General features: G+C 41.1%; 1 protein-coding gene across 1 annotated transcript; it reads left to right on the top strand.

The window, feature by feature from the left end:
• Positions 1-73: 73 nt before the first annotated feature.
• On the top strand, positions 74-25,595 carry LOC143731144 (E3 ubiquitin-protein ligase TRIM47-like). The gene is made up of 7 exons (XM_077221803.1): positions 74-625; positions 21,515-22,099; positions 22,297-22,392; positions 22,470-22,703; positions 24,311-24,470; positions 24,921-24,977; positions 25,127-25,595. The coding sequence occupies exons 1-7, from the start codon at positions 74-76 to the stop codon at positions 25,177-25,179; spliced, it is 1,737 nt and encodes a 578-aa protein (XP_077077918.1). The 3' UTR covers positions 25,180-25,595.
• The last annotated feature ends 678 nt before the right edge of the window (positions 25,596-26,273 follow it).

The following is a 26,273-nucleotide window of genomic DNA, read 5'->3' as shown; positions in this document are numbered from 1 at the left end:
TTTCAATACATTGACGTTAAAGTTTTGCATATAGCCAGGTGTTTTCTGCTGTTTGGGTTACACAATTGGCGCAATGGAGGACTCGCATATCTCACTTCAAACTTTGTGGAACGCTATTCAGCAGAGTAAGAGTGATATGCTGACTCACTTCGATGTAAAAATGGACGTCATTCATAGCAGATTGACAAGTATTCAGAATTCATTAAGCACTCTGGGAGATCAAGTTAATTTGTTAGAGCAACGTGTTGGAGCGAATGAGGACAACGTGCAAGTATGTGTCGTCCGGATGCAACAACTGAAGAAAGACAACTCCTACCTGCTGGACAAAGTTGACGATTTGGAGAACCGTAGTCGACGTTCTAATCTCCGCTTTGTTGGAGTTCAAGAGTCATCGGAAGGCAGCGATATTGTTGGCTTTATGTCCCGGTTGATTCCGCAGCTTTTGGGACAAGATAACTTTTCCATTCCTCTGATCATTGAGTGGGCTCATCGCTCTCCGACAGTTCGTCAAAGCGATAGAGCCAGTCCTAGACCTATTATGATCAAGCTCCTTAATTTCCAGGACAAGGTGAAAATTCTTCGCATTGCGAGGGAGAAGAAGCAGCTCGAGTACAACGGGACACGCGTATATATCTATCCGGATTTCAGCGCTGACCTGATGAAGAGGCGCAGGAACTTTGATCCTGTTAAACGAAAGCTACGCGAACTTAATGTGAAATACTATCTCCGATATCCTTGCACGTTGTGTTTTTTTGTTGATGGCAAACAGCAGCGTTTTAGCTGCCACAAAGATGCTGAAGCTGCCTACCTATCACCTTAGATTTCACCAGGATAATAATGACTGTCTGAGGTGAGGCTTGATTTTTCGGATAACCTAAGTTTGTTAGTAGCATAATTATATTTATTGTGTTAAGGTAGTTTTGTGATGTAAAATACTATTTTGGAGCATTGGATTTTGTATTACCTCCCACAATGCTACTGTTGGGCATATAGCCTATTTTTTTATTTTTTTTTTTATTAATATTATTATTGCTGTTTGAGTTGAGTGTATGAGACGGTTTTTGACATATTGTTGGGTTTACTCACTGGGATGCCCTGGAACATGGTTTCTGGGGCAGCTGGGTTATTCTTGAAGGGTGTCCTGTTTTTATGTGTTTTGTTTGTAAATGTCCTGTCTGTTTGTTTTGTTGTGATCAGTTTATTTGATAGTTTTTGCACCCTTGTAATGAATTTTCTGGTTCAGTTATTTGTGTCCTTATATTTGACCAGTGACTCTTTTTTTTTTAAGATGGATCAGGTTAAGGGATTAAAAATCATTCACTTGAATATTAGAAGTCTGGTGTGTAAAATTGATTTACTTCGTGCATGGGTTGATTTAAATAAGCCTGATATTATCACTCTTTCGGAAACATGGCTCAATAGCAATGTTTCAGATATCGAAATTAACTTAGCCAATTATGTTGTTTATAGATTGGATATAGGTGCTCCAGGGGTGGAGGTGTGGCTATATATGTTTCTATAGGTCTTGTTTCTGAATTAATTATACCCTCGGTTGATCCTTTATATTTTGAATCTATTTTTGTTAAGGTGGTTTTCCATTTAAACAAATGTATAATTATCGGTAGCATATACAGACCACCCTCCTCACCAGTGGAGTCCTTTAACTGCCTGATATCCACTATTAATTCAGTTTTTGGTAAAAATGAGTTAATTTTATTAGGCGATTTTAATAAGAATTGGTTGGATACATCATGTAATAAAGAGAAAAATATATTTAATAATTTAAATCTTACCCAATTAATTACTGAGCCTACTAGAATTACTTCTCGCACACAATCTCTTCTTGATTGGATACTTGTTTCACACCCAAATAGATTTTTAAGGTCAGGTGTGATGCCTGATTGTTTTAGTGATCATTCGATTGTATTTTGTGTGTGGAAAATTAAAGTACCTAAATTGCCTCCAAAATTAATTAAAATCAGACAATATAAAAAATTGAATTTAGATTTATTTGTTAATGATCTGATTTCTATTAATTGGAATAGATATGATTTGATTCCAAATGTTCAAGATGCTTGGGATTTTTTTTATACTGAGTTTATAAAAGTTGTAGACAAGCATGCACCTTGGAAAATTGTTAGGGTTAAGGGCAGTCATCTTCCTTGGATTAATTCAGAACTTATTAGTCTCTTTAGGCAAAGGGACAAAGCATGGACAAAATTTCGTCAGACAAGAAGTAATGTTGATTGGGAAGTTTATAGGCATTTGAGAAATTCAAGCAAGACAAAAACTCGAAATGCAAAGTCTAATTACTATAAAGAATGTCTTTCTCACCATTATAAAAATCCTAAACAATTCTGGAATAAAATTAAAAACATTATTAATACATCAAATAAACATTTAGTTAATCAAATTAGAGTTGATAATAATACTATACTTCATGACTCTTTATCTATTGCCCAAGAGTTCAACCAGCATTTTTCCTCAGTTTGGTCTACTTTAACATCTGCCTCTTATTTGAATACTGATAATTCTAATGTGACTACATTATGTAATAGTTCATTTTCATTTGGGAAAATTGCTCCAATTGATGTTCAGAGTGCAATCGATGAATTAAAAGTGACTAGTGGTGAAGGATTAGATGGAATTGAAAATAGGTATCTTAAACTAACTTCACATATTATTATGTATCCACTAGCTGATTTATTTAATCTTTCATTGTCCACATGTGAATTGCCGATGATCTGGAAATGTGCACGCATTACTCCACTTTATAAGGGAGGCGATGTACTTGGTATCAATAATTATAGACCAATATCTATTATATGTTCCATATCCAAAGTTTTTGAAAAATTAATTTATAAGCAACTTTCAAATTATTTATGTATTAATAATATTTTATCACCATCTCAATCTGGTTTTAGGACTAACCATTCCACAACCACTGCACTACTTAAGTTTACAAATGATGTGTTTTCAGCTTCAGATAACGGCAAGCTCACAGGTGCTATTTTTCTTGATTTGACTAAAGCTTTTGATTTGGTTGATCATTATTTGCTTTTAGATAAACTTCATGCTATTGGTTTTTCAAAAAAAATTCTATTTTGTGGTTTAATTCATATCTACATAACAGGAAACAATGTGTTGTCTTAAATGGAAACAAATCAGATTTTTTGATTCAACAACGTGGTGTGCCTCAAGGTTCAGTTTTAGGACCACTTCTCTTTTCTATTTATGTAAATAATCTACCATTACTTCTTAAAAATTGTCAGGTTCAACTTTATGCGGACGATACTGTCATATATACTTCTAATTTTGACCCTATACAAATTCAATTATCTCTTCAATCGGATTTTAATAGTTTACAAGAGTGGCTTTTGGCTAACAAATTAGTGCTTAATAAAACCAAGTCATATACTATGATCTTTGGTTCTAGACATAAACTTAAATCCAAAACCTGTTCTTGTGCTATATTATGTAAAGACGGTACTCTTCTGCATAGAGTTGATACTATTAAATACCTTGGTGTATGGCTCGACTCTAAACTTTCCTTTAAACTTCACATTAATCATGTCTTACGAAAAGTCAACGTTGGAATGAGTATCTTGCATCGATCTCGAAATTGCTTTACTTATAGTGTTCGTAAGAAACTAGTTGTTCAATTAATATTTCCATTGTTTGATTACTGTGATGTGGTTTATCAGACGGCATTAAAATCTGATCTTGTCTTACTTAATTCGGCATATAATAGAATTTGTAGATTTGTTCTAGGATGTTCTTTTTCCACTCACCACTGTACAATGTATGATGCACTTCAGTGGCCACCTTTGAATCTGAGAAGGCAGACGCACTGGCTCCAATTTATATTTAAATGTATTTATTTTGATTATCCTAGTTATCTACAACAATATTTTGTACTCTTTTCCTCAAACTATCATGTTAGGCATTCTGTCCAGACTTACTTTTTTGTTCCTCGTGTTAAAAAAACAATTGGTAAGAGAGCATTTATGTTTAAAGCCCTATTAGATTGGAATAATTTACCCATACATATTAGATCCATTACTTCATTTCGGTTGTTTAAACAATCTTTATTATTTTATTTGAAAGTAGATTGCACATGCTATCATTGAAACTGGTGTTGTAGTTTTGTGTATTGTTGTGTATGTATGTGTGTATGTGTATTTGTATATATATGTGTATGTGTATATGTATACATGTATGTGTATGTATGTATATATATATATATATGTGTGTATTTTATATTGGTGGTGTCTTGTTGTTTGATGTATTAATTGTAATTTTTTTTTTTTTTTTGTAATTGTGTTTCATTGTAAGGACCCCCTCGAAAACGAGATGATACATCTCAAGGGGTTAATCCTAATAAATTCTAATAATAAACATTTAAAATGTAAATCTCTATATTTAATTTACTATGAATTTCTGAGTTGTCTAAAAATATCAGGCGCTGTACCTGCACTGTGACATGTTGTAATAAATATGAACAAAATTAAATCTATATTATTTTGAACTGTTGTTGAATGAGGCTATATATTTTGATGATCGGGCGTATCCCGATCATCCGGACAGATTTGATGTTTGGCCTCAGGAGTTTTGTAGAGAGAGTGTGTGTGGACGCTGTTACGGGGAGGTGGAGTGGGGGTGCGGTGGGAATATCAGGCTATGTTTACACGGAAACGATCTGAAGAGAAAACGCAAAAGTGGCGTTGCGTTATCACTTTTTATTCTGGGTTTAGACGAGCGTTATCGGGGGAAATCCGCGTGCATATGGTGTAGAGCTTAGATTCTCTGCCCGAGCCCGAGCCCGACCCGACCCGACCCGCGGGCCGGGCCGGGCCGATATTTCCCGCCACTATGCTCGGGTCGGGTCGGGTCGGGCCCTTGATCAAGCACGTCACGTGTCACGCGCAGCGTCTCCTCCACTCGCACGCTGTGCTGTATTGTGTAGCTTAAGTGCAACATGGAGCTTGAAGAAGAAAAGGAAAAAATTAAAACAGGATAATTAACTTTGAGCAAGTATGAAGGAAAGTCGGAGGTATGGAAATATTTAAAACTCGTGGGCAGTGACAACATATGTGTTGGCTTTGTTGAGTCCAAGTGCGGCGCGCTGCTAGAGAGTCTGTACGTGTTGTAGCCATTAAATAAGCGCATTTAGTTTCATATTTATTAAAATATTATAATGTTATTTTATTCCATCTATGTTGATTATGAAAGTGAACAGTGTAGATAGGAGGATGCGCAATATCAGGAGACATGGAGTGGTTCAGGCATGATTTTGACCACTTCATTATGTTTTGTTTTGTAGAAAGCCTTTCTTTAAAGTGAATTTCGTTTTGTATAAATTGTATCTTAATTTTAATACATTTTTCATCAACCAATTGCCTGAAGAAGAAGAAGCATTAATAAGAAGCAAATAGCAGGCAATATTCATGACATGGAGGCGCCGGCTAGCCGTGTTCACCATAGCACGTGAACTGGAGCATCTCATCATAAAATTAAATCAATTCTCGGCACGCTTGTCACCGAATTTACTAATTGTTCAATTTAATAAAATTAAAACTATCATTGTGATAATTAAAATAATTGAATATTAAATATTAAGTGGCCAATTTTTGCACATTTATTAATATATATATAATTGCGCAGCTCACCACTGTCAATGGTCTAGCACCCATTCAGCACCTGCGTTAAAAAATGATCTGTCGTCGCCCCTGGTTATAACGGCCCACATATTAAAAATGGTCGGGTTTAAATCGGGCTCGGGCTCATAATTACAGTTAATGTGTCGGGCCGGGCCGGGCTCGGACACAACGTGCACGGGCTCGGGTCGGGTCGGGCTTGATTTTTTGGGCCCGATCTAAGCTCTAATTACAATATGCCGATTTAAATATCAAAGCAGATTGAACACTGATGAGAATATTGCTTCAGAATAAATTAACACACGCAATACAGAACAACAAAACAAAAATCCGGACAAATCAACTTTTTTACACTGACAGAATGTGAATGACAGATGTACTTGTCTGAAGGACAAGCACATTAAAAGGCTTAATGTCGAGCCCTGGTAAAGATAATAGAAATTAGCCTAAGTATGAATCCAGGCGTTTGTCCATGCGTACGTTATCCAGGCGTTTATATGAAGGTAAAATGATGACAAAGAATCGCATGCGCAGGGTAAAATTTGTGAAAGTGTACATAAGATTGCAAGCGTAAATTAAATTTGCATGTGCAAGTGAAGATTTGTAACGGTGTAAATCGCAATTCAAGTGTAAGAAAAAAATATTTGCAGCATTTAACTGTTATTCGTAAGTGTAATTCATGTATTTTGAAGCTGCAGCTTCATGCTAATGCAAAATAAATAGGATCTGTATTTTTCAGACTTTCATTTTTCCGCGCTTATACTTTTGGCAAGGTTTTTGCGCACAAATGCGGCCAAAAGCACTGCAAGCCTGTGAACAGCAATTTGCAAGCGAAAACGACAGAGGCAGGAACTGCAAAACAGATTAATTGCGTAAAATCAAACTTTGTGTAAAAAAAATAAACTGTTGCAAATGTCTACATGACTCTTTGTGTGCATGAGGCAAAAAGTTTCCGAAATAACCCGATTTGTACAGTTGCGTCTTTCATTTTCCTGCGCTTCCACTTTTGGCACGATTCTCTCACTAACTGAGTTTTGCAAGCGCGAAGAGGAGTGCGGGTCCACCATCATATAGCCAATCAGATGAGCTTCTCGCTGACTCTCATTTTACTCTGATCTGATTGGTTCAATAAATACGCCAGTCACAGATCTTTATCTTGATTTGGCTTAGAAATGTTCTCATTGCCGAAATTGTACTTTTAATCCACACATACATGTTAAATAAATAAATAAATAAATAAACAAATTAATAAATAAATAAATACATCATGATTGCTTAATAGTCTGTGCACCATTAGGCTGACTATATGAGCCAAAACTGAATTTCGAGCTGGTGTGTTAAGGAAATTTCTGTGTATCCAGTGGATGTATCCTGCTCATCATCCTCCTCCTCATCAGGCCATATCAGTTTGTAATCTTGATGCTTAATATGGGCCTAGTATCTGCACTACTGCATGCATAATTTCACTGGTCTACTGATCAGGGGGGATTCAAGAATTATTATTATTATTTTACTAAAATGAGTTACAATAATATGTTTTCCCTTTAACATAAGAGCATCTCTAAATTATGCACCATTTATCACCTGCAACTCCATCGTGTAACCACTAGATGGCTGTATAGCCCTATATATAAACATATCTATGCTGCGTATTCCCTGGTTGCTGGGTTTTTATTCAGACATAATTAGTTACTTTTTGTCAAAGTTGAATTCATGTTGATTTAGTATCAGTTTTTCATTACAGTCAAATCTGGACACATGGAAAGCCTTTTGGTAGTCATACTATCTACATATATAATATCTTGATCAGTCACACAAGACAATATTTCAAAATATATAATTGAGTGTTAAATACCATGAACAGAGACATGATGAGAAAAACACTGCATCAGAATGGTATTATTACATAAAGAATGGGTACTAAATGTTTTGATTGTAAAGTTTAACATCAGCTCAGTGGTGTAACAGATTATATAAGATATGCAATTTCAATCCAATAATATTAACACCAGCTCGAAATTCAATATGAATGTCAGTCAGCCTGGTGCACAGCTTATTAAGAAATCCTGATTTATGTATTAATTTCTTCATTTATTTACTTAGTTAACATGTATGTGCGCACAGTGGTTAAAGTGGGATTTTGTAGGTGGGGGAACCCTCAAATTTTGTGTAGGTGCAACAGGGAAAAATGACTCACAGTGGGACAACATAATGAGTATCGTGGTATAGCAATATACTTTTTGGGACAAGAGTGTCAACGTGGCACCACATATCACAATACTTATTTACTTGATATTTTAATGGTTTTATTTTGGTCCATCAACACTGATATGATGACGATATGTTAAAATTGCTGAACACTGGGCCAAAAATTGAGCCCTGGCATTGTAGCCACATCAGCCCACATTAGCACAGCCCCACCCACAGACACAGACATGTGGATTTAAATGTGAGGTAGTTAGGGGGTTTCAGGGGCATGCTCAAAATTTGATTTCTCTGACCTACATATGTGCAATTTAAGACTTTTGGAGGCCAAAAAAAAGGATAATAAATAGCTTTAAAACCATGTCAGTGTGCATTAGATTATTTGTCAATACCTGCTCTCTCATCTTAATCTTTTTTTTCTCTCAGTCTCCTTTTTTCTTCCCTTCTTAAAGCTGAACTTTGACTGATAGTCTTTTCATTTTCGTCTGTGTCAGTGAAGAAAGTAAACATAGGCTCAACTGATGAGTTTTATGAATCATTTTCTTAGATAAGTTAATTTACTCAAGGCTACCAGATCAGCATTGCCAATAGGAACCTTCTACAAGCTTTGGAATTTGAAAAGTAATTTTAAATAATACAAATTATAGGCTACGTTTAACGCAGTTAGTGGGATTGGCAGACGTTCCCTTAGGCATGCGTTGTGGAAACGCGTCAAAAAGCATTCTCAGGTATAAATATGCAGCATTAATGCACGATGATTTTGAACGAATATTTATGTGGATAATGGTTACATAATGTCAAAAGTAATACTGATATCTTTGTAAGACTGCCGACCCTATAGAACAGTGGCAAGGGAAAACAATGTCCGGCGAAATATCGAACCTAAAACTAACTTTACCGCACTCAACCACCGTGAGTGCATTTCACGCATTTATAAAATTACTTGCGTTCAGCAGGGAGGAAGGGAGGTTGGTATGCCAGTCGCTCCATCTCGGAACCAGCGAGATTCATTGAGATTAATTTATCTATTTATTTAATAATTTATCTGAGGTGACGGTTCCGGACCGTTCCGGCCCACTTTAACCCCTGTGTGTGCATTAAAAGTAGCCTACCATTTCGGCAATAAGGACATTTCTGAGCCAAATGAAGATAAAGATGTGTTCTGGTTACTGGCGTGTTTGTTGAACCAATCAGATCAGAGTAAAACGAGAGTCAGCGAGAAGCTCATCTGATTGGCTATATGATGGTGGACCCGCCCTCCTCTTCGCGCTTGCAAAACTCAGTTAGTGAGAGAATCGTGCCAAAAGTGGAAGCGCAGGAAAATGAAAGACGCAACTGTACAAATCGGTTTATTTCGGAAACTTTTTGCCTCATGCACACAAAGAGTCATGTAGTCATTTGCAACAGTTTATTTTTTTACACAATGTTTGATTTTACGCAATTAATCTGTTTTGCAGTTCCTGCCTCTGTCGTTTTCGCTTGCAAATTGCTGTTCACAGGCTTGCAGTGCTTTTGGCCGCATTTGTGCGCAAAAACCTTGCCAAAAGTATAAGCGCGGAAAAATGAAAGTCTGAAAAATACAGATCCTATTTATTTTGCATTAGCATGAAGCTGCAACTTCAAAATACATGAATTACACTTACGAATAACAGGTAAATGCTGTAAATATTTTTTTCTTACACTTCAATTGCGATTTACACCTTTACAAATCTTCTCTTGCACAAGCAAATTTAATTTACGCTTGCAATCTTATGTACACTTTCACAAATCTTACCCTGCGGATGCGATTCTTTATGTCATCATTTTACCTTCATGCATTTATCCACGCCTAACGTTACGTTATCCAGTCGTTTATCCACGCCTACGTTATCCAGGCGTTTATTATGGAACGCGATCGGGGTCAATAGTATGGCGCTCGCATTGTGTAATTTCTTTCCTAACCTATGGCGTTCCGATCGGTTCTTTAATATGACTTTGCAACATGCACTCGTCTCAATGAACGTGACGTCTGCGTCTGCCGAACATATGGAACGCCAAAAGGGTAAAATTTCGCCACTAACCAAACGCGTTTCATTCTCAAAAGTGCGGCGTTCTGTGATACAAACGCCACAAAGTACGGCGTTTACAAAGCAAAAGCGCCGTCATTTTCGGCGTTTTTTATATCCAGCCAATGACGCTGTTTCTGACGTCGCAGGCCATCCATAGTGCGCCGTCATTTGCGGCGCTTCTGTCTGACAAAGACGGCATAAAAAGCGGCGTTTTGTATAATATTATAATCAGCCCCACCCTTTTCTTCAAAGATCAGCCCATGTAAGAAAGTAGATGGAAAGACATATGTAGTAGATTGTCGATCTGAATGGCGATCCTCTTAAGGCTTCTGTTTTTCTAATGTTGTTAGGACTGGTGTTTGGACTGTTATTGTGTCATATTTTTATTTCTTCATTGGGCACGTGCAGGCCTATCCCCCTTTTTCCTTTATCATATGTGGGTATAAACAGTATGATTGTAGACTCTCTTTACATTCATGCTGTGAAATACATTAGATTACCAAGCAAATTTTATATCTTCAGTAGGGCATTGGTCTGCGTGCATGGAGATCAGTGTGGTTTTGCTCTTAGTGACAGGGGTTCGACTCCAAGGTCCGACCGTATTTTTATCTCCGCTTCGTTTCTTTTGTATTGGTCTGTTGGTGTATGTCTTTTAAATTTCGGAAGACTAACCGATAGCTGACAACATTGAGTAGCAGGCTGTAGGCTACTTATTAAGGAAATTACAGCAGCAACTGTTTTAAGTCCGTGTACAGTGGCTGCTGTGGGTCCCTTTATTGCTGATTATAATGATTTAGATGGGCTAAGGTATATGCTTCACGATATAGTCCATTTCGCTTTTTAAGAAAATAAGACTATTTTAGCAGTTCACAGGATACACAGGTAGAGCCTTCCTAAACGATTGAACTATTAAAACAAGAGATGACGCCAGCCCAAGCGATGACCACCGCTGCTCTTGGCCATCATACAAGACTGTAATATATTTCACATATAAATTATTTATTATCACGCTGCCAATGCCTTCAAATAGACATTAATATTGTTAACAGTGAATAATATATTTTGTACTACCTTGTTCATTCAGATGTCATATAATAAAACTATTTTATGACGTTGTTTTTTTTTTGTAACACTAAATTATTCATTTTCTGTAGAATCAGAATCAGAATTTCTGGTGTTATTTTTAGGAGACCATTGTGGAAAAAGGGGGTTAAAGATGGAAAATGTAATGGTCATTTTTTTGCCAAGACTTTATTCAGTAATTTTACGGAATTTTCCGTTAACTCTAAAACACAACACAATACAATGCCTCAGTAAAAATACACAGGAAAACTGTAAATATATTCTCGTATTATAATACATGCCCTATTTTTATGGACTGTAAATAATAAGTTGTGAGATGCCTGTATTTCCATAATGGCTAATGCTACATATTTTATTAGGGTTTCTTTTAAATGTTTTTTTTTTTTCTAAAATAAAATCTTGAATTGAATTGTTTCAGTCAAACTTGGACTCATAAAAAGTTTTTTTTTTTTTAATAGGCTATATATATCTTGAAGCAGCGGGATCTGCGAACGTCTCGTTCAAGCCATAAAAAAATAGTTAAAAAGCTGATGTGGATGTTTCTGCATTTCAGCAGTCCTAATTTATACCACTTTATACAATACAGCATATTGCTTTAAAGCCACAAATATCATAACTTCCTAGAGGCTTACTGTAATTGAGTTCGTAAACATGGTTCGTTTGTTACTCACTTTAATCCAAACCCGATGTTCTTGGTTTGCTTCTTATTTATTAAATCCAGCCCATTCGTTGATTAAATATTGATTCGAATTAAGATACAAATTATACAAAACGAAATTCACTTTAAAGAAAGTCTTTCGACAAAACAAAACTTAATGAAGTGGTCAAAATCATGTCTGACCCACTTCATGTCTCCCGTCATATTTCGCATCCGATGGAGCTCTTACTCATGCTGTTCACTATTCATAATCAACATAAATGAAATAAAATAACAATAGCCTATTATTTAAACATAAATGTGAAACTGGCAAAGAGCGGATATTGAACGGACGGTGAAAAGTAACTTGAAACTTGTTTTTAAAGCGCGTCTTGTTTCACCCTCTGCCTGTCAGAAAATTAATATGCTTTATTACACAAAACGAAACTTTGAAACATTATTATATTTATAAATGACTATCACTTGGAGAATAGCCTCCTTCAATGGTGAGTAGCCCACTGTACAGTGAATGTTTTTGTTACAATATGCTACAGATTGGGGCTGCACGATATTGAAGAAAAATGCAATATGTTATCATTAAACTATATTTAAAATTATACTACCCATGTACGTGTTTCACGTTATTTTTCTGACAAGAAAACATCACTACAACACAACTTATATAAAGTGAACATCAGTGTTTTATAAGTAGTGCTATTTTAACATCAAACCACGGGGTTTAGGTTATCCTACATTAGGGTTATTTAACAACAGAAACTGAACAATCAAATGTAAAAAAAATTATAAAAAAAACAACAAAAAAACATTAGTTTTCACTGTTAATATAGGCCTATACTGATTCTTATTAAAGCTACAAAAGTTATTCAGCCAAGGGCAGTGAGTGATTTTCTCTTCGTCGTTTGCTCATGACCCCAGTTATTGCAAGCCGTTGCGATATTGCGAAATACATTTGCGATATTTCGATAATTATGATATATTGTGCAGCCCATCTACAGATGTATGCTTCATATTTTATTGCTATTTTGTATGTATTGTTTTTATCATTGTGTTGTTGGAGGAATTGAAACGTCTTTGTTCCTCGTTTATAGGCAATATGTAGCAGGCTAATGCACAATGGTTGTGGTGTAGTTTGTATGATGGACTATCTACATCAGTAATAATACGGGATCTTATGTTTTTTGGTGAGATGTCTGTTTCTCAGATCATAATAAAAAATGCTTGCCCAACCCCCCCCCCCCCCCCCCCCCATATGAAAACGAAATGAGTAGCTACATATACCCTCTATATGTTCTGGCGACGGCCCTGAGCCAGCGGTGTGTGGAATCTTCAGAAACGGGCTTTTCGCTCTCATGGTCTGAAACACATAGCCTACTAAAAACTTTTTAATTTGTAATGTTTAAAATAATGAATCAAAAATGGACAAAACCGACTGTTAGAAAACCGTTATGGATTTTTTAGGCTATTGTACTAGTCTGCCTATAACCAGACCAATGAATGGTCCCCGTCTATTAATGAATATATTTTATTTTTTTATGGCTTGAACGAGACGTCCGCAGATCCCGCTGCTTCAAGATATATTTATAAAAAATAAAAAAAAATGACGGATCACAGAACGCCGTACTTTGCGGCGTCTTTTCGTCTTAAACGCCGTAAAAAGCGGCGTTTTGAGAATGAAAATAGTTTGGTTAGTGCCGAAATTTGACCCTTATGGCGTTCCATACGAACGTGACGTCTGCGTCTGCCGAACGTCTCGTAGGCGTCTGCCACATCACTCGTTCGTGTGCCGAACGTGACGTCTGCGTCTACCGAACGTGACGTCTGCGTCTGCAGAACATCTGCAGCAAGGGGGTTTCCAGCACATTTCACACACTTATTCATTCTTTATTATTTCTCCCCACTGATTCAGATAAAATGGAGGAGAAGCTAATAATCGCCGTTGCTGGGTTTCCTATCATTTTGATATGTTTGCTTATAGGGACCAGTTACAAAAGAACGTGGCATGGGATAAAATAGCTGGGATAGTTTACATTTTTGTTCTTTAAGTTGAACTTATTTTAACTTTTGACGCTTTTTTTAAAACGCTGTGACATGCGCGAGACGCGGCAAAAGACACAAAGCTCGAGCACACAGTCTAGCGCGTGTTTACATAGTTAAATAGAAAAGCAGTGAAGTGGAATGCAAAAACACCAATCTCATGTGACATTTCATGTTGTGACACTTCTCTTCTCCCTGCTACGTCAGAGCGACCAAAGCGTCAACAAGCTTCCCCGTACTTTTTGACAAGCGTCCTTGACCGGGCGTCCAGAGCTTCTTTGCCGCTCAAGTTGGCGGCGGTGTCGTACGGTTAGAATTGTCACTTTCCGCTCGCCATACAAGAACTGCAACAACCAGTTCTTGACTCGAGAACCGTAGCCTGTGTGTGCTGTGCAGAGAACTGCTGAAACCAGAATGTCGACAAAACAAACAAATCGATGCATGTCTCCAGTTTTTTTAATGCATTATAAACATTTACCAAGCAGTGCACGTGCACCATTAAAACCTTGGCAAGAGAGTTTACATCAAAGATGTATCCACTTACTTAGAAATTGAATGAGCTGTTCCTGAAAATATTATTATAGTATAATAATAAATGTTTAGTTTGACAGTTTTACAATTCATTCATTGTGTTTCCAAAATTTAAAATAATACAGTAATAATAAAGTAATTATCTGACCATGTTTCCAACATGTTTTATTTTTTTTAAACGTAGCCTAATGGCGTTCAACTAAATACTTAAGAAACGTAGGCTACATTTCGTTCCTCAGAAAAAATTGCACGCATGCTCAGCTCGTCAACTCATCAGTTCTCAATATGTCGAACGTGTCCGAAAGAAACAGTTCTCGGTTTTGGTGGTGATCCGAAACCCATGTACCTGTGCGTTCGGTAGGATGCGCATGCGCAGTATCAGATGCTCGGACTCTTCACTTCTCTCAGCACCAATATGTCTCAGTTCAGTGAACTGTTTGATTTACTGGAGTAAAATATACTCCGGGATTTAGGTTTATTTCGATTCGGAGAGACTGTCAGGCATGTCTGAAAGTGAGTAACTTTAGTAACTTGTAGATCAGCACTGACGCAAGACGCGAACTGTTTCGAACGATTCAGTCCGATACTGGTTTGACTGGTTTACTCAAAAGGACGATTCGTTCACAAACCGGCCATCACTATATGGGCTTACGTTGAAATTTATTCTTGTACAAACAGACGCTGCGTAGCTCGAAACAAGCTTGAAGCTTCAGTGTCATATCACTACCAGTTCATGATCCAGCCCTGGTTTTATTGTTAGATTGACACGTAGTCGATGTTCTTTTTCATCTGTATAGTAAAATACAGATGAGTCACACCTGACACGTTTTGCATACGTCGTTTAAACACCAGGAAACGGTTTCATTAGAGAGAAAACGAAACCTTTTCCTACCCATAGTGTAGATAAGTGGCTGTATATTTCTTTCTATCTGAGTATTCATGCAGTTAAATGGCAGAAGCTACAATGTCAGTGGCTTGGGATCAGTTCAGCTGTTTCAGTCTACCCTACAATAAATAAACTGATCCTTGAAAAAGACTTGGGTCACACCTAAACACAACTCTTTTGCACACGTCTCGAGACAGGAAACACTTCTCAGTTGAGAGAAATTGAAACTTAAGGGTTGTTCAGCCGCTGCTGTATCTGTGTATTTGTGCAGTGAAATGGCAGAAACGTCCTGGTTGCGTATGCAACCCACCGTTCCCTGAAGGAGGGAACGGAGGACGTAGTCGACGCGACTGAAATGGGATCACGCTAGGGAGCCTATCATCTTCGAGTACTATTGAACGAGCCAATGTAATTGGCGTGCGTGATTCGCATCACACACTCCGCCCCCGCGGCGCGGGTATAAATACGGAAGTGGATGCACGCACTAGTTGCTTTTCGCTGAGGAGCCGAGAGTAACCCGGGGTCAGCGGTGGTCCAGCGGTAGTGGCAAGGGGACTACGTCCTCCGTTCCCTCCTTCAGGGAACGGTGGGTTGCATACGCAACCAGGACGTTCCCTTTCAGTCGATAACGTCGGACGTAGTCGACGCGACTGAAATGGGATCAACCATTGAACACGCCACTAACGCTGCCACCTTCCAGTGCCTAAACCAAAGCCTCCTGATGCCCCCGCAAACTTAAGGCGGGGAAGGACAGGGCTTAGGCCAGGGAAGTCACTGCTGTTCCTACAGGACCACTGGGAAAGCGTTCCCCGTACGTTGGAAGGAAGGGACGCTGCGGAAGCCACATCCAACCCGAGGGAGGAAATGTGGAGAATACACATATGAACTGGGCGGAAACCGGGCAGTCTAACATATGGAATGTCACTGGGGTGGCTCCAGCCTAAGACGGGGGGAGACACACCGGACAGTGACGGCAGAGAGACTCTGCCGAGGGAAGACACGGGCTCACCGCAGGGAGCCGTATCGTGGAAGAATACACATATGGGGTCACCGAAGGGACCGCAACATATGGACCCAGCCTAACACAGGTTCCACACTGCTTACGAGTGGTAGGCCTAACACCAGACGTTCCGCACGTCCGACGTCGGAGGGGTGTGGAGGAACTCACAGGGTTCAATTTTAAGGGAACTCAACTGGAGTAGAAAGGCGCACGTATCCAGTCCATAGGAGGGGAATGGCGCCGCAAGCCGACACTTGAACCGGGCTCACGGTGAAACTGGCTTCATGAGAAGGGAGCCCACGGGAAGCAGCGGTTCAACTAGGTGTCGTCCAGCCCCCAACTCTAGAATCTGTTTAGCAAAGTATATCGTCAACGCCCAGGCGGAGCACTTTACACTCATCATAGAGGAGCTCAACACCTAAGTGGACATGTTGCATCTCGGATCTTTGCCGAAATGAAGGCAAGCACTAAGTGCAACTTTGCATGGAAACAGCCTTCCCTCTCTGCTGAATTCCAACAGATATTTGAAGAGCTGGTCTGAGGTCTATGACTTGCATTCTGTACACGTCCAAGCGAATCGGACAGAGAAGCCAGGGCTGGATCTGCCTCCTCCAGGGCAGCGCTTGCAGGCTCACCACCTGCTCCTATTACGGGAGAGGTAGGAGCCTTGGGCACAATCCGAGCCGGGGTCTCAGCTTGTGAGAGTTAGCCGGCCCAGACTCCAGGCACAATACGTTGACCGAAAGCGAGCAAGTCCCTACCCTCTAGTAGAGACCACGCGAGCAGGAGAACTGATATAACAGAATTTTTAACTCACTACCTGCAGTGGCTCAGGGGCGGTCTCTGCAGTGCAGTCGCACCAGGGACAAGGCCCAAGAGGATAAAGAGGGACACAAGGATTTACAAGACCTTGCTCCTCAGGAACCTGACGATCAGAACGTGCTTCTGCATACTTCTGCAACACGATGAGCGTCGTTTAAACCCCGAGGCAACATCATTTTGAGGGTGATTTAGGAAAACAGCCTACTGCAACCCATTTTGCAGGAAAGAGAGCACTGAAGTGATCGAAAGCTTTCAGGATCTCCTCAGGGGAGAAGACGCACTCAACGACTAGGTTCCACTTCTAAAGGCGTAAGCACGCTACCCAATTCTAGGGGGTGCTCGCAGAAGTGATGGTAACTAACACATGTTCTTGTGATAGCCACCTGAACCTCCGCGTTCGGATGTAAGACCGCCCGGAATCTCCGGGGGAAGAACGCGTGTGCCATCGTGCCCCGTCCCCGAATCCAGGGGAAGTCAGGAAGGCTGTTGAAGGGAACCAGGTCTAGTTGGGCCAATGAGGGGCAACTATGAAGACCTGTTCCTCTCCTGACATGGCACGTAGGTGCAAGTGACGGGCGCAAAAGACAGGAGCATTGCTCAACACAACATGTGAAGATCACTGGGCTTCAGGAGCATTTTCTGCTCAGCACTTGGGTGTGACAAGTTCACTGAGCTTCAGGAGCATTCCTGCTCAACACCTGAGTGTGATAAACTCACCGAGCTTCAGGAGCATTTCTGCTCAACACTTGAGTACGAAGAACCTCACTGAGCGACAGGAGCATTTCTGCTCAGCACTTGAGTGTGACAAGTTCACTGAGCTTCAGGAGCATTACTGCTCAACACCTGAGTGTGATAAACTCACTGAGCTTCAGGAGCATTTCTGCTCAACACTTGAGTGCGAGGAACTTCACTGAGCACCAGGAGCATTTCTGCTCAGCACTGCGTGTGATGAATTCACTGAGCTACCTGTGATGGACTCACTGAGCTACAGGAGCATTGCTGCTCAACACCAGAGTGCGATGAACTTCACTGAGTTTCAGGAGCAAATCTGCTCAACATGAAGAGTGATGATTTCACTGACTTGCAGGCGCAAGGCGACCATGAGTCGCAGTCACTTTTAGAAGGCTCACTGGGGTTAAACGCATTTCTGCGGGCCCCTGGGGCCGCTGAGTCCCAGTGTTTGTCCAAGGGTAGTCCGCTCGGTTTACCCAAACACTGGCGGAAAAATAAAACCGGGGGGGCAACTGAGCGGCCCCGGAATGGTCATGACCCAGCCGGACCCAGGGGATGGAGTCTCCACTTGCCCTGGCTATAACTGTCGTGAGGCTCGATGGCGGCACGATTGAGTAAGCGGGAGGAGTGGAATAAGGCGCCCTCAGAAGCGTCTGACTCCAAGGAGGAGGTGACGGGTGAGTTTGTGACATGCAGGGGAAGCTTGCGCAACGGTCGCAATGTCTAACAACTCGAGGCACGAATGCCCGTGTAGTCGGGGGTCGCCCAGGCCCCCGTTAAAACACGCCCTTTGTACATGGCCGCTCTGTTGAAGAGGGTTTGGCAGCAGACCGGGATGAACTATAGTCACACAGGGTGAGCTGCTCTGCCACGGTCACCTCGGGACTCGATCGTGAAGCTAGCGCTGAAGCGGTCACATATGGAGGGAGCCAAAGGCTGCGACTACCATATACCCCAGGAGCCTCTGAAAGTTCTTTCAGTGGGACCCTTTCTCACTTCAACACCAGCTGAACACATTCTCATTGGAGAGACATGTTGGACCGAGTACCTCTCCAAAACTAGAAAAGAGATACTCAGCCCGTGGGCGAGATTACTCTCTTCCAGTTGACCTGAAGACCCAACGGGCTCTGGAGCACTCGAGGGGAAGGACACTGTACTGATACTCCACCCTTAGACGCAACACACAGGATGGCCTGCGGTGCGGGAGGTAGAGATCTGAAGCACATGTCTTTCAGGTCAAAGCTGCAGACCAATCTTGGGCCAAGATGGTCACGACCCACCACCTAGTAGCACGAAGAACGAGTTTACAACTGGCCTTCGTACCGGCTGGAGGAGCGGCTATATCAAATCCTTCGCCAGCAGGATAAGATAAGCACGCACAAGTCAGGAGCACTGCTCAACACTCGGTGTGATGAATATCACTGAATTTTCAGGAGCACGTCTGCTCAACACCTAATGTGATGACTATCACTGACTTGAGCGGGGTAGCCGAGCCTGAGGTGGGGCAGCAAAGTAGAGAGAGTGGTGTTAGTGTGCTGTGCAACACTTACCTGTCTCCACAAGCGGCAGGGGGCGCGTGAGAAGGCGGATGACCGGGTCCTCGAACGCACCAAGCTGCCTGCTGGCGACCAAGGGGGAGCTGAGGGGTGTAAGGCTATACAGGGTCACACCCGCCAGACTGGCCCTCTTGGGACCCAGGAACAGATGAAATTGCTCTCTCTTTGAAGTGTGGGTACCGCTTGCTCCGCTTTTTTTTTTTTTTTTTTTTTAGGGAGCCAGCGGCGGAACAGACACACACACAAACAAAGGCTCCACCCGGCCCTCACCCGGGGGGAGGGAGTGATCGTGCCACTCCAAGAGCATCTCATCCATTCCTGGGCGGCCCGCTCCGGAATGCTTTCGCTGTCGCTTGCCACCTGGCTTGGCAGCGCCTGGAGCGGGCTGGGCGTCTCTACTGCGGCCGGCTCCCTGCTGAGGCCTGGGTGGAGGCTGCTGCGGAGGGCCAGCAGGAGCGGCGGCCGGAGAACGCCCACGGCGACGAGCAGGCGGAGGAGCTGCCACCGGCGGCGGGTGGAGGCAGCAGCTGGCCACCGGGGCAGGATGTGCCGGATGACCTCCGTCTGCGCTTGAGCGGCAGAGAACTGTTTGATGCAGTTCTCCACCGCGTCGCCGACCAGCCCAACCTGGGAAATTGGGGAGACCAGGAACCGAACCTTGTCCGCATCCGCCATACCAACCAGGCTGAGCCAACGAAGGCGCTACTGGACCACCAAGGTGGACATCGCCAGACCGATCACGCACGCTACGACACCCGTACCCCGGAGGGTGAGGTCGGATGCAGTGCGGTGCTCACCTATGAGCGCACGGTCTGGATTACCCTCGTGCATGCCATGGGTGCCCTAGCCTGCAGCAACGCCATGGCACGCAAGAGGAAGGGGCTTGCCCACAGGCTTTGTAAGCTCTGCCCGTCGGAACGGACGAAACTCACAGGCCTTAGGGGGGAGACGAGGATCCCCCCAAAAGGCAGCGGCCGCCGGACACAGGTGCACCTGTGTCGACAGACCGCTCCAATGGAGGGACACCTCGCAACCCTTCACCGTTCCTCCATCAAGGGTAATGAGGGGGAAAAGCTATTCAGGCAGTTTCTGGCAGAGAAAGATGCTGTTCACCACCTGATAAGCTCTCCATGCATTTCGGGAAAGAAAGGCACTGGGGCGGCGAGCTGAGAACCAGCGCGGCCCGCCCCAAGATACCAAACTCCAGATTCCAACCGAGACTGAACGGGACACGGTGGAGGTTCCACTCGAGCCCGGCAGCCTCGGCGGCCCGTTTCAGCATAGCTGATAATTCTGGATCCGGCTCGGGCAACATTGAACTCCCGGAGGGAGACAATGCAGCCGAGTCATCATCTCCAGAAGTCAGCTCACCCTCTGATGCTGCAATCGGCGTCCTGTCCTCCAGGGGAGCCCCGAGTGAAACCGCTGGCCCACCCATTACAGATGGACCAGCAGACAACACAGGAGGCTCCAGTGGTTGCAGTGGAAGGGAGGAGTGAGGAGCCCACAGGGAATGGTTACCGGGCGGGACATCCAACACTATCCTCCGGTCACCCATCCCACACAGCACCCGAGGGTGGGGCATGGTAATGGGGACTCGCTCTCCGCGAACGAAGGCGAGTCTCGCCCTCAACACTGCGACAGTCATGTTCCCACAGTGAAAACATGAGCTGTCCACAAAAGCTGTCTCAGCGTGCTGTAAGCCAAACACGTGACACAACAGTTGTGACCATCAGAGAGAGACAGGGAACGACCGCACCCAGAAACGCACGGGCGGAATGACATCTTGAAAAAGACGCAAACGCACCCGTGTTGCTCTTTCAGAAAATAGGACCGTCACCAGTGCCGGAGCACACAGGGAAATGACCGCGGCAACACTGAACAGAGAACTGAAACAGTGAAGCACTCACTTTTCCGCCCTCTAACCAGCCATCAACACACACAAACATTTAGAAATTTGTTGCTGTTAAAACAGCAGTTGAGAGCTCAAAGCTCGCGATCACCGCTGCACTCGCGCTGTAGAACACCAGCACTGGGAGAGTCTTCCTGAAGAACACCGACACACTCGCTCGTTGTAGACAACAGCACTCTCAGAGACATCAAACGATCGGCTCCGAAGCGAAAGGCAACTAGTGCGTGCATCCACTTCCGTATTTATACCCGCGCCGCGGGGGCGGAGTGTGTGATGCGAATCACGCACGCCAATTACATTGGCTCGTTCAATAGTACTCGAAGATGATAGGCTCCCTAGCGTGATCCCATTTCAGTCGCGTCGACTACGTCCGACGTTATCGACTGAAAGGGAACCTGTATTTCAGTGGTAGAAGATCAGTTCAGCTGTTCAATCTGTCTGGATCTACTGAAGGATCCAGTGACCATCCCATGTGGACACAGTTACTGTATGAGCTGCATTACAGACTACTGGAATAAAGATGATCAGAAGAGAGTTTACAGCTGTCCTCAGTGCAGAGAGACCTTCACTCCAAGACCTGCTTTAGGTAAAAATACTATGCTGGCTGAAGTGGTGGATAAACTGAAGACGAGAAAAGTCCAAACAGCTCGTACTGCACTCAGTTATGCTGGACCTGGAGATGTGGAGTGTGACTTCTGTACTGGAAGAAAACGCAAAGCTGTAAAGTCCTGTCTGATGTGTCTGGAATCATATTGTCAAAGTCACTTTAAGTGTCATGAAGAATCTCCTTTAAGCAAACGACACAAAGTGACTGATGCCACTGGACGACTGCAGGAGATGATCTGCCCACAACATGAAAGACTTCTGGAGGTTTACTGTCGTACTGACCAGAAATGTATTTGTTTACTGTGTATGATGGATGAACACAAAAAACACGATACTGTTTCAGCTGAAGCAGAGAGGACAGAGAAACAGGTAGCCTATGAACTGAAAGCACGTATAAATAAGCTATGCTGATTCTTGCAGTCATCAGAATCAGAATAACTGTCATTATGCCAGTTATTATGCAGTTAATGGTGACATTATCATGCAATAATTTTAATGCTGATAAAATATAAAGATAGTTGTAATATCCAGAAACCATTCAAACAAAACTATTTGTCCTCCTCTAGAAACAGGTTGAAAAGATACAAGGAAAATTCCAGCAAATAGTCCAAGAGAGACAGAAAGAGCTTCAGGAGCTCAGAGAGGCTGTGGAGATTCACAAGGTGACAGTTAGGGTTAGTGCTGTGCTGGGCCACTTTCCCATCCCACTGAAAGGTCTGATTGTCTGTGTGTCCTACAGAGCTCTGCACAGTCAGCAGTGGAGGACAGTGAGAAGATCTTTACTAAACTGATCCGCTTCATCAAGAAAAGCCGATCTGAGGTGACACAGATGATCAGAGATCAGGAAATGGCTGCAGTGAGTCGAGCTGAAGAACGACTGGAGCGACTGGAGCAGGAGATCGATGATCTGAGGAGGAGAGAAACTGATCTGGAGCAACTTGCACACACTGACGATCACATACATTTCCTACAGGTAACTGAGATCTTAATAACAGGACTGTTGTCATAAGCAACACCTCTCCTAATTTTACTGTAATAATAACTATTATCAAAGCCACTAAAATAATAATACCTGTTAGATCCATTTGCTTTACCAGATCCTGTCAGAAGATACTTTATCTGTTTTGCCTGGTATTCAAAATCAAAACCAGTTCAAGTTTGGTCTGATACTGGTTACCATTATTATAGCAACACAAAGGCAATGGAGATTTACTGCTTCACAACATCACATGCACACAGGTTGCTTTAAAGTACTCAAATTAGATTTGCAGATCATTCACATATAACCTTGAATGTGAGCATTATTAACTGTTTTTTATTTAAGTTGGCTGGAATGTTGTCAGGAACTATGTCAGGTTGTGTTGAGTATTATGTTCTTTTTGTGATCTCACTGTACATACAGGCAATAGAAATAATATTAATTTTTTCTGTCAGACTGAAGTTTTAAATATGTTAATTTTTTATTAACAGTTGCTTGTCTTTTAAATTGCAATTCTTTTTCCAATTTACATTTAAAGCAGATTCTTTCTTACATAGTGGCTGGAAAGAGTGTATAAGTGTCAATTACTCGAATATCATGGGCCTAAAAAGCCCATGAGAACATGATAATAAGTAAAAGTTGGCAATGTTTTTCATGAACATTTTTTGCTATACTGGTTGGAAGTCTCTGTTTGTTTCAGCCAGAATAGAAAATAAAAACAGTATAATCGCAACTTTATATTTCACAATTAGGACTTTTTTACAGAAGTTTACGTCTTCTAATTCTGAATTTTTTTCTTAGAATAGGCTTTATGCCCAGCTTCACTACTTCCTGAACTTCAGCCAGCTCCTTTGTTTCCGGACAAACTGATTAATCCAGGTGTGCCTGATTATTGTTACTGAGGCCAGGCACACCTGGATTAATCAGTTTGTCCAATAATGACAAACAGGAAACAAAGGAGCTGGCCGAAGTTCAGGAAGTAGTGCAGCTGGGCATAAAGCCAATTGTGAGATAAAAAGTCACTATTATCTTTTAAATTGTTTTATTCTTTGGCGGAAACAAGCTTTCATACTCTACAGCCTGATAGCAATCAATAATTAAAGTGGTCTAAATATATATCTTCTGTGAAAGTCTCATGACTATAAAATGTTTGTCCAATCATTGCATTCGGACCAAATGAAGGACACCTGCCTGCCTGTCAACCTATGTATTTGCATACCTCTGTGCAGTAATGGTTCTGGCTTATTTGGTAGGTGAAATATGTAAAAAAATAGTAAGTCACCACTTTTGAATAAGAAACAATATTAAGTAAAAACTCAGCAAAACACAACAAGCGTATCGGTTAGTAGCCTACACACTCATGACATAGCTAAGGTTTTTTCACTGCCTTAATTCACATCTTAATACTCTTAAAAAACACACCAGTGTTTCCTCTGTAAACTTGGTGCCGGTCAACATGTCTGGTAGGCTAATAATAAAGTTTACCAGACAAAATATAATCTCATTTTGGTGTTTATTAAATATCAAGGGAAGGATGCTGCTAATTAAGTTTTTGTGTCTTTTTTATATCTTTATTGTTTCTGTTTATTTATTCTCTCTAGAGCTTCCAGTCTCTCTCTGAACCTCTGGAATCCACAGATGCATCCAGAGTTACTGTCAGTTCTGTCCTCTCTTACGTAGATGTGAGAAAACCTGTCACTCAACTGAAAGAACAACTAGAGAAGTCCTGCAAAGAAGAGATGAAAAAAATATCTGGTCAAGGTAAAGTGACAGTAACAGTTACATAAGAAAAGAGTTACATTATGTAACAAGCGGAAATAAGTTTGAGCATGTTAAAAATAAATATGAAAAGTGATATATACTTTTTGAAAAATTACTACAATCAAGAATTAGAACTTTTTGTTTACGTTTAATCATTTAGCAGATGATTTTATCAAATATGTAAGTGCTGTGAAAAGATTAGAAATAGAATAGAATAGTAAATGTTAGTATTAATGGGTAAAGTTTTGATGAAAAAGATGAGTCTTCGGTCGTTTATTAAAAATGGGAAGGCAGGTCGTTTTACCATTAGGGAATAGGTCAATGAAAGTGATTTTGGGATGGCACCACAAGACACCATTCAGTTGCGGAACGTACGCTTCTGGATGACATACATCTGAAGTAGTGAGTTTTATAACTATTCTAATTATGTATATGTATTTATTTTCTTAGTAACAAACATCAACATCATTTCCATTATTGAACCCAAGACTACGGCGCAGTTCCCTTGTAAGTCATTATGAAAACATTCACACAGTTAGTGTTTTTATCTATGGTTTTTACACATTTTTACATTTATTCCAAAATATTAACTCAAGTAACAATTTAAGCAATATATTTTTGTTTGTGAACTAATGTACAGCTTTTCTTTTTAATAGACCTTGTAGACATTATAGACAGCGAAGAATCAGACCTCGATTTTTTCCTATGAATGAACAAAGAGCCGAATTCCGAATCTACACTCAGGACCCTAAATCAGATGATCTTCCATTTGGGATTGCATTCACTCTCGAAAAACCCAGATGATCCTAGCTAAAGGAAAAACGTAGTCAATGATAGGCAGTTAACCCAAGACTAATGGTCAAAAAAGGACGAGACATCGTGACTCACACAAAGAAAACCATAAAGATAACGTTGATAAGGTTGTTTGATCCCCGAGATATAGATACAGAAAAGACTTTCTTCTTCTTAAGGACCTTTGAATGACCCCCAGACACGGGGTTGAAATCCACAGATAGACCAAAGAGACTGTTTTTACATATAAAAATGCACCAGACCATTACAAAAAAATTCTAGACGGACTTATAATCAAACAACTGCATTATTCTATATTATGTTTACAACATATGTGTGACTATTATGCTTTCATCACACATCATAATTCATGCAATTGTTATAGCTATTAAATGATTTAACGGAAGCATGGCGTGTTTGATATCAGTGTGAATGTCGTCTGACCTCTTTAATTATTCTGTGAGTCATATCTGTTTAAATGTATATTGTATTCTTATTTTAGAAATCATGTCTAAACTGTAGCTACTCTAAAGATGTCTACTCTCTACTAAGAGCGGAAAGCTATAGACCATCAAACAACGTAATGTGTAGCCTAGAGGAGAAATATAATGATATAGTATATAATGACTGGATAGCTCCCAGTGGCGGCTGCTGGTCTTTCAAAGAGGGGAAGCTCATTTTAGGCCTATATCATAAAAATGGTTCATTTATTTATACTTATATACTGTATATATATATATATATATATAGTAAATACAAAAAATTAAATTCTGTCATCATTTACTCACCTTTATGCTGTTCCAAACCCACAACACTTTAGTTCATCACCGAAACACAATTGAAGATATTTTAATGAAATCTTATACCTTACTGTCCCTGTAAAACTAATCCATATGAATTAAATGTTATAGTCCAAATATTCATCAACTCACACATCAGTTGTGGCAAACGAAAGCTCAAGCATGCCTTTGTATGAGAAAACAAACAAAAGAGGACTATATATACACACAA

The sequence above is a fragment of the Siphateles boraxobius genome, unplaced genomic scaffold, assembly GCF_051911475.1.
Source record: "Siphateles boraxobius isolate OS27281-9 unplaced genomic scaffold, OSU_SipBor_1 86, whole genome shotgun sequence".
NCBI lineage: Eukaryota > Metazoa > Chordata > Actinopteri > Cypriniformes > Leuciscidae > Siphateles > Siphateles boraxobius.
This window is presented reverse-complemented; position numbering and strand designations above follow the sequence as displayed.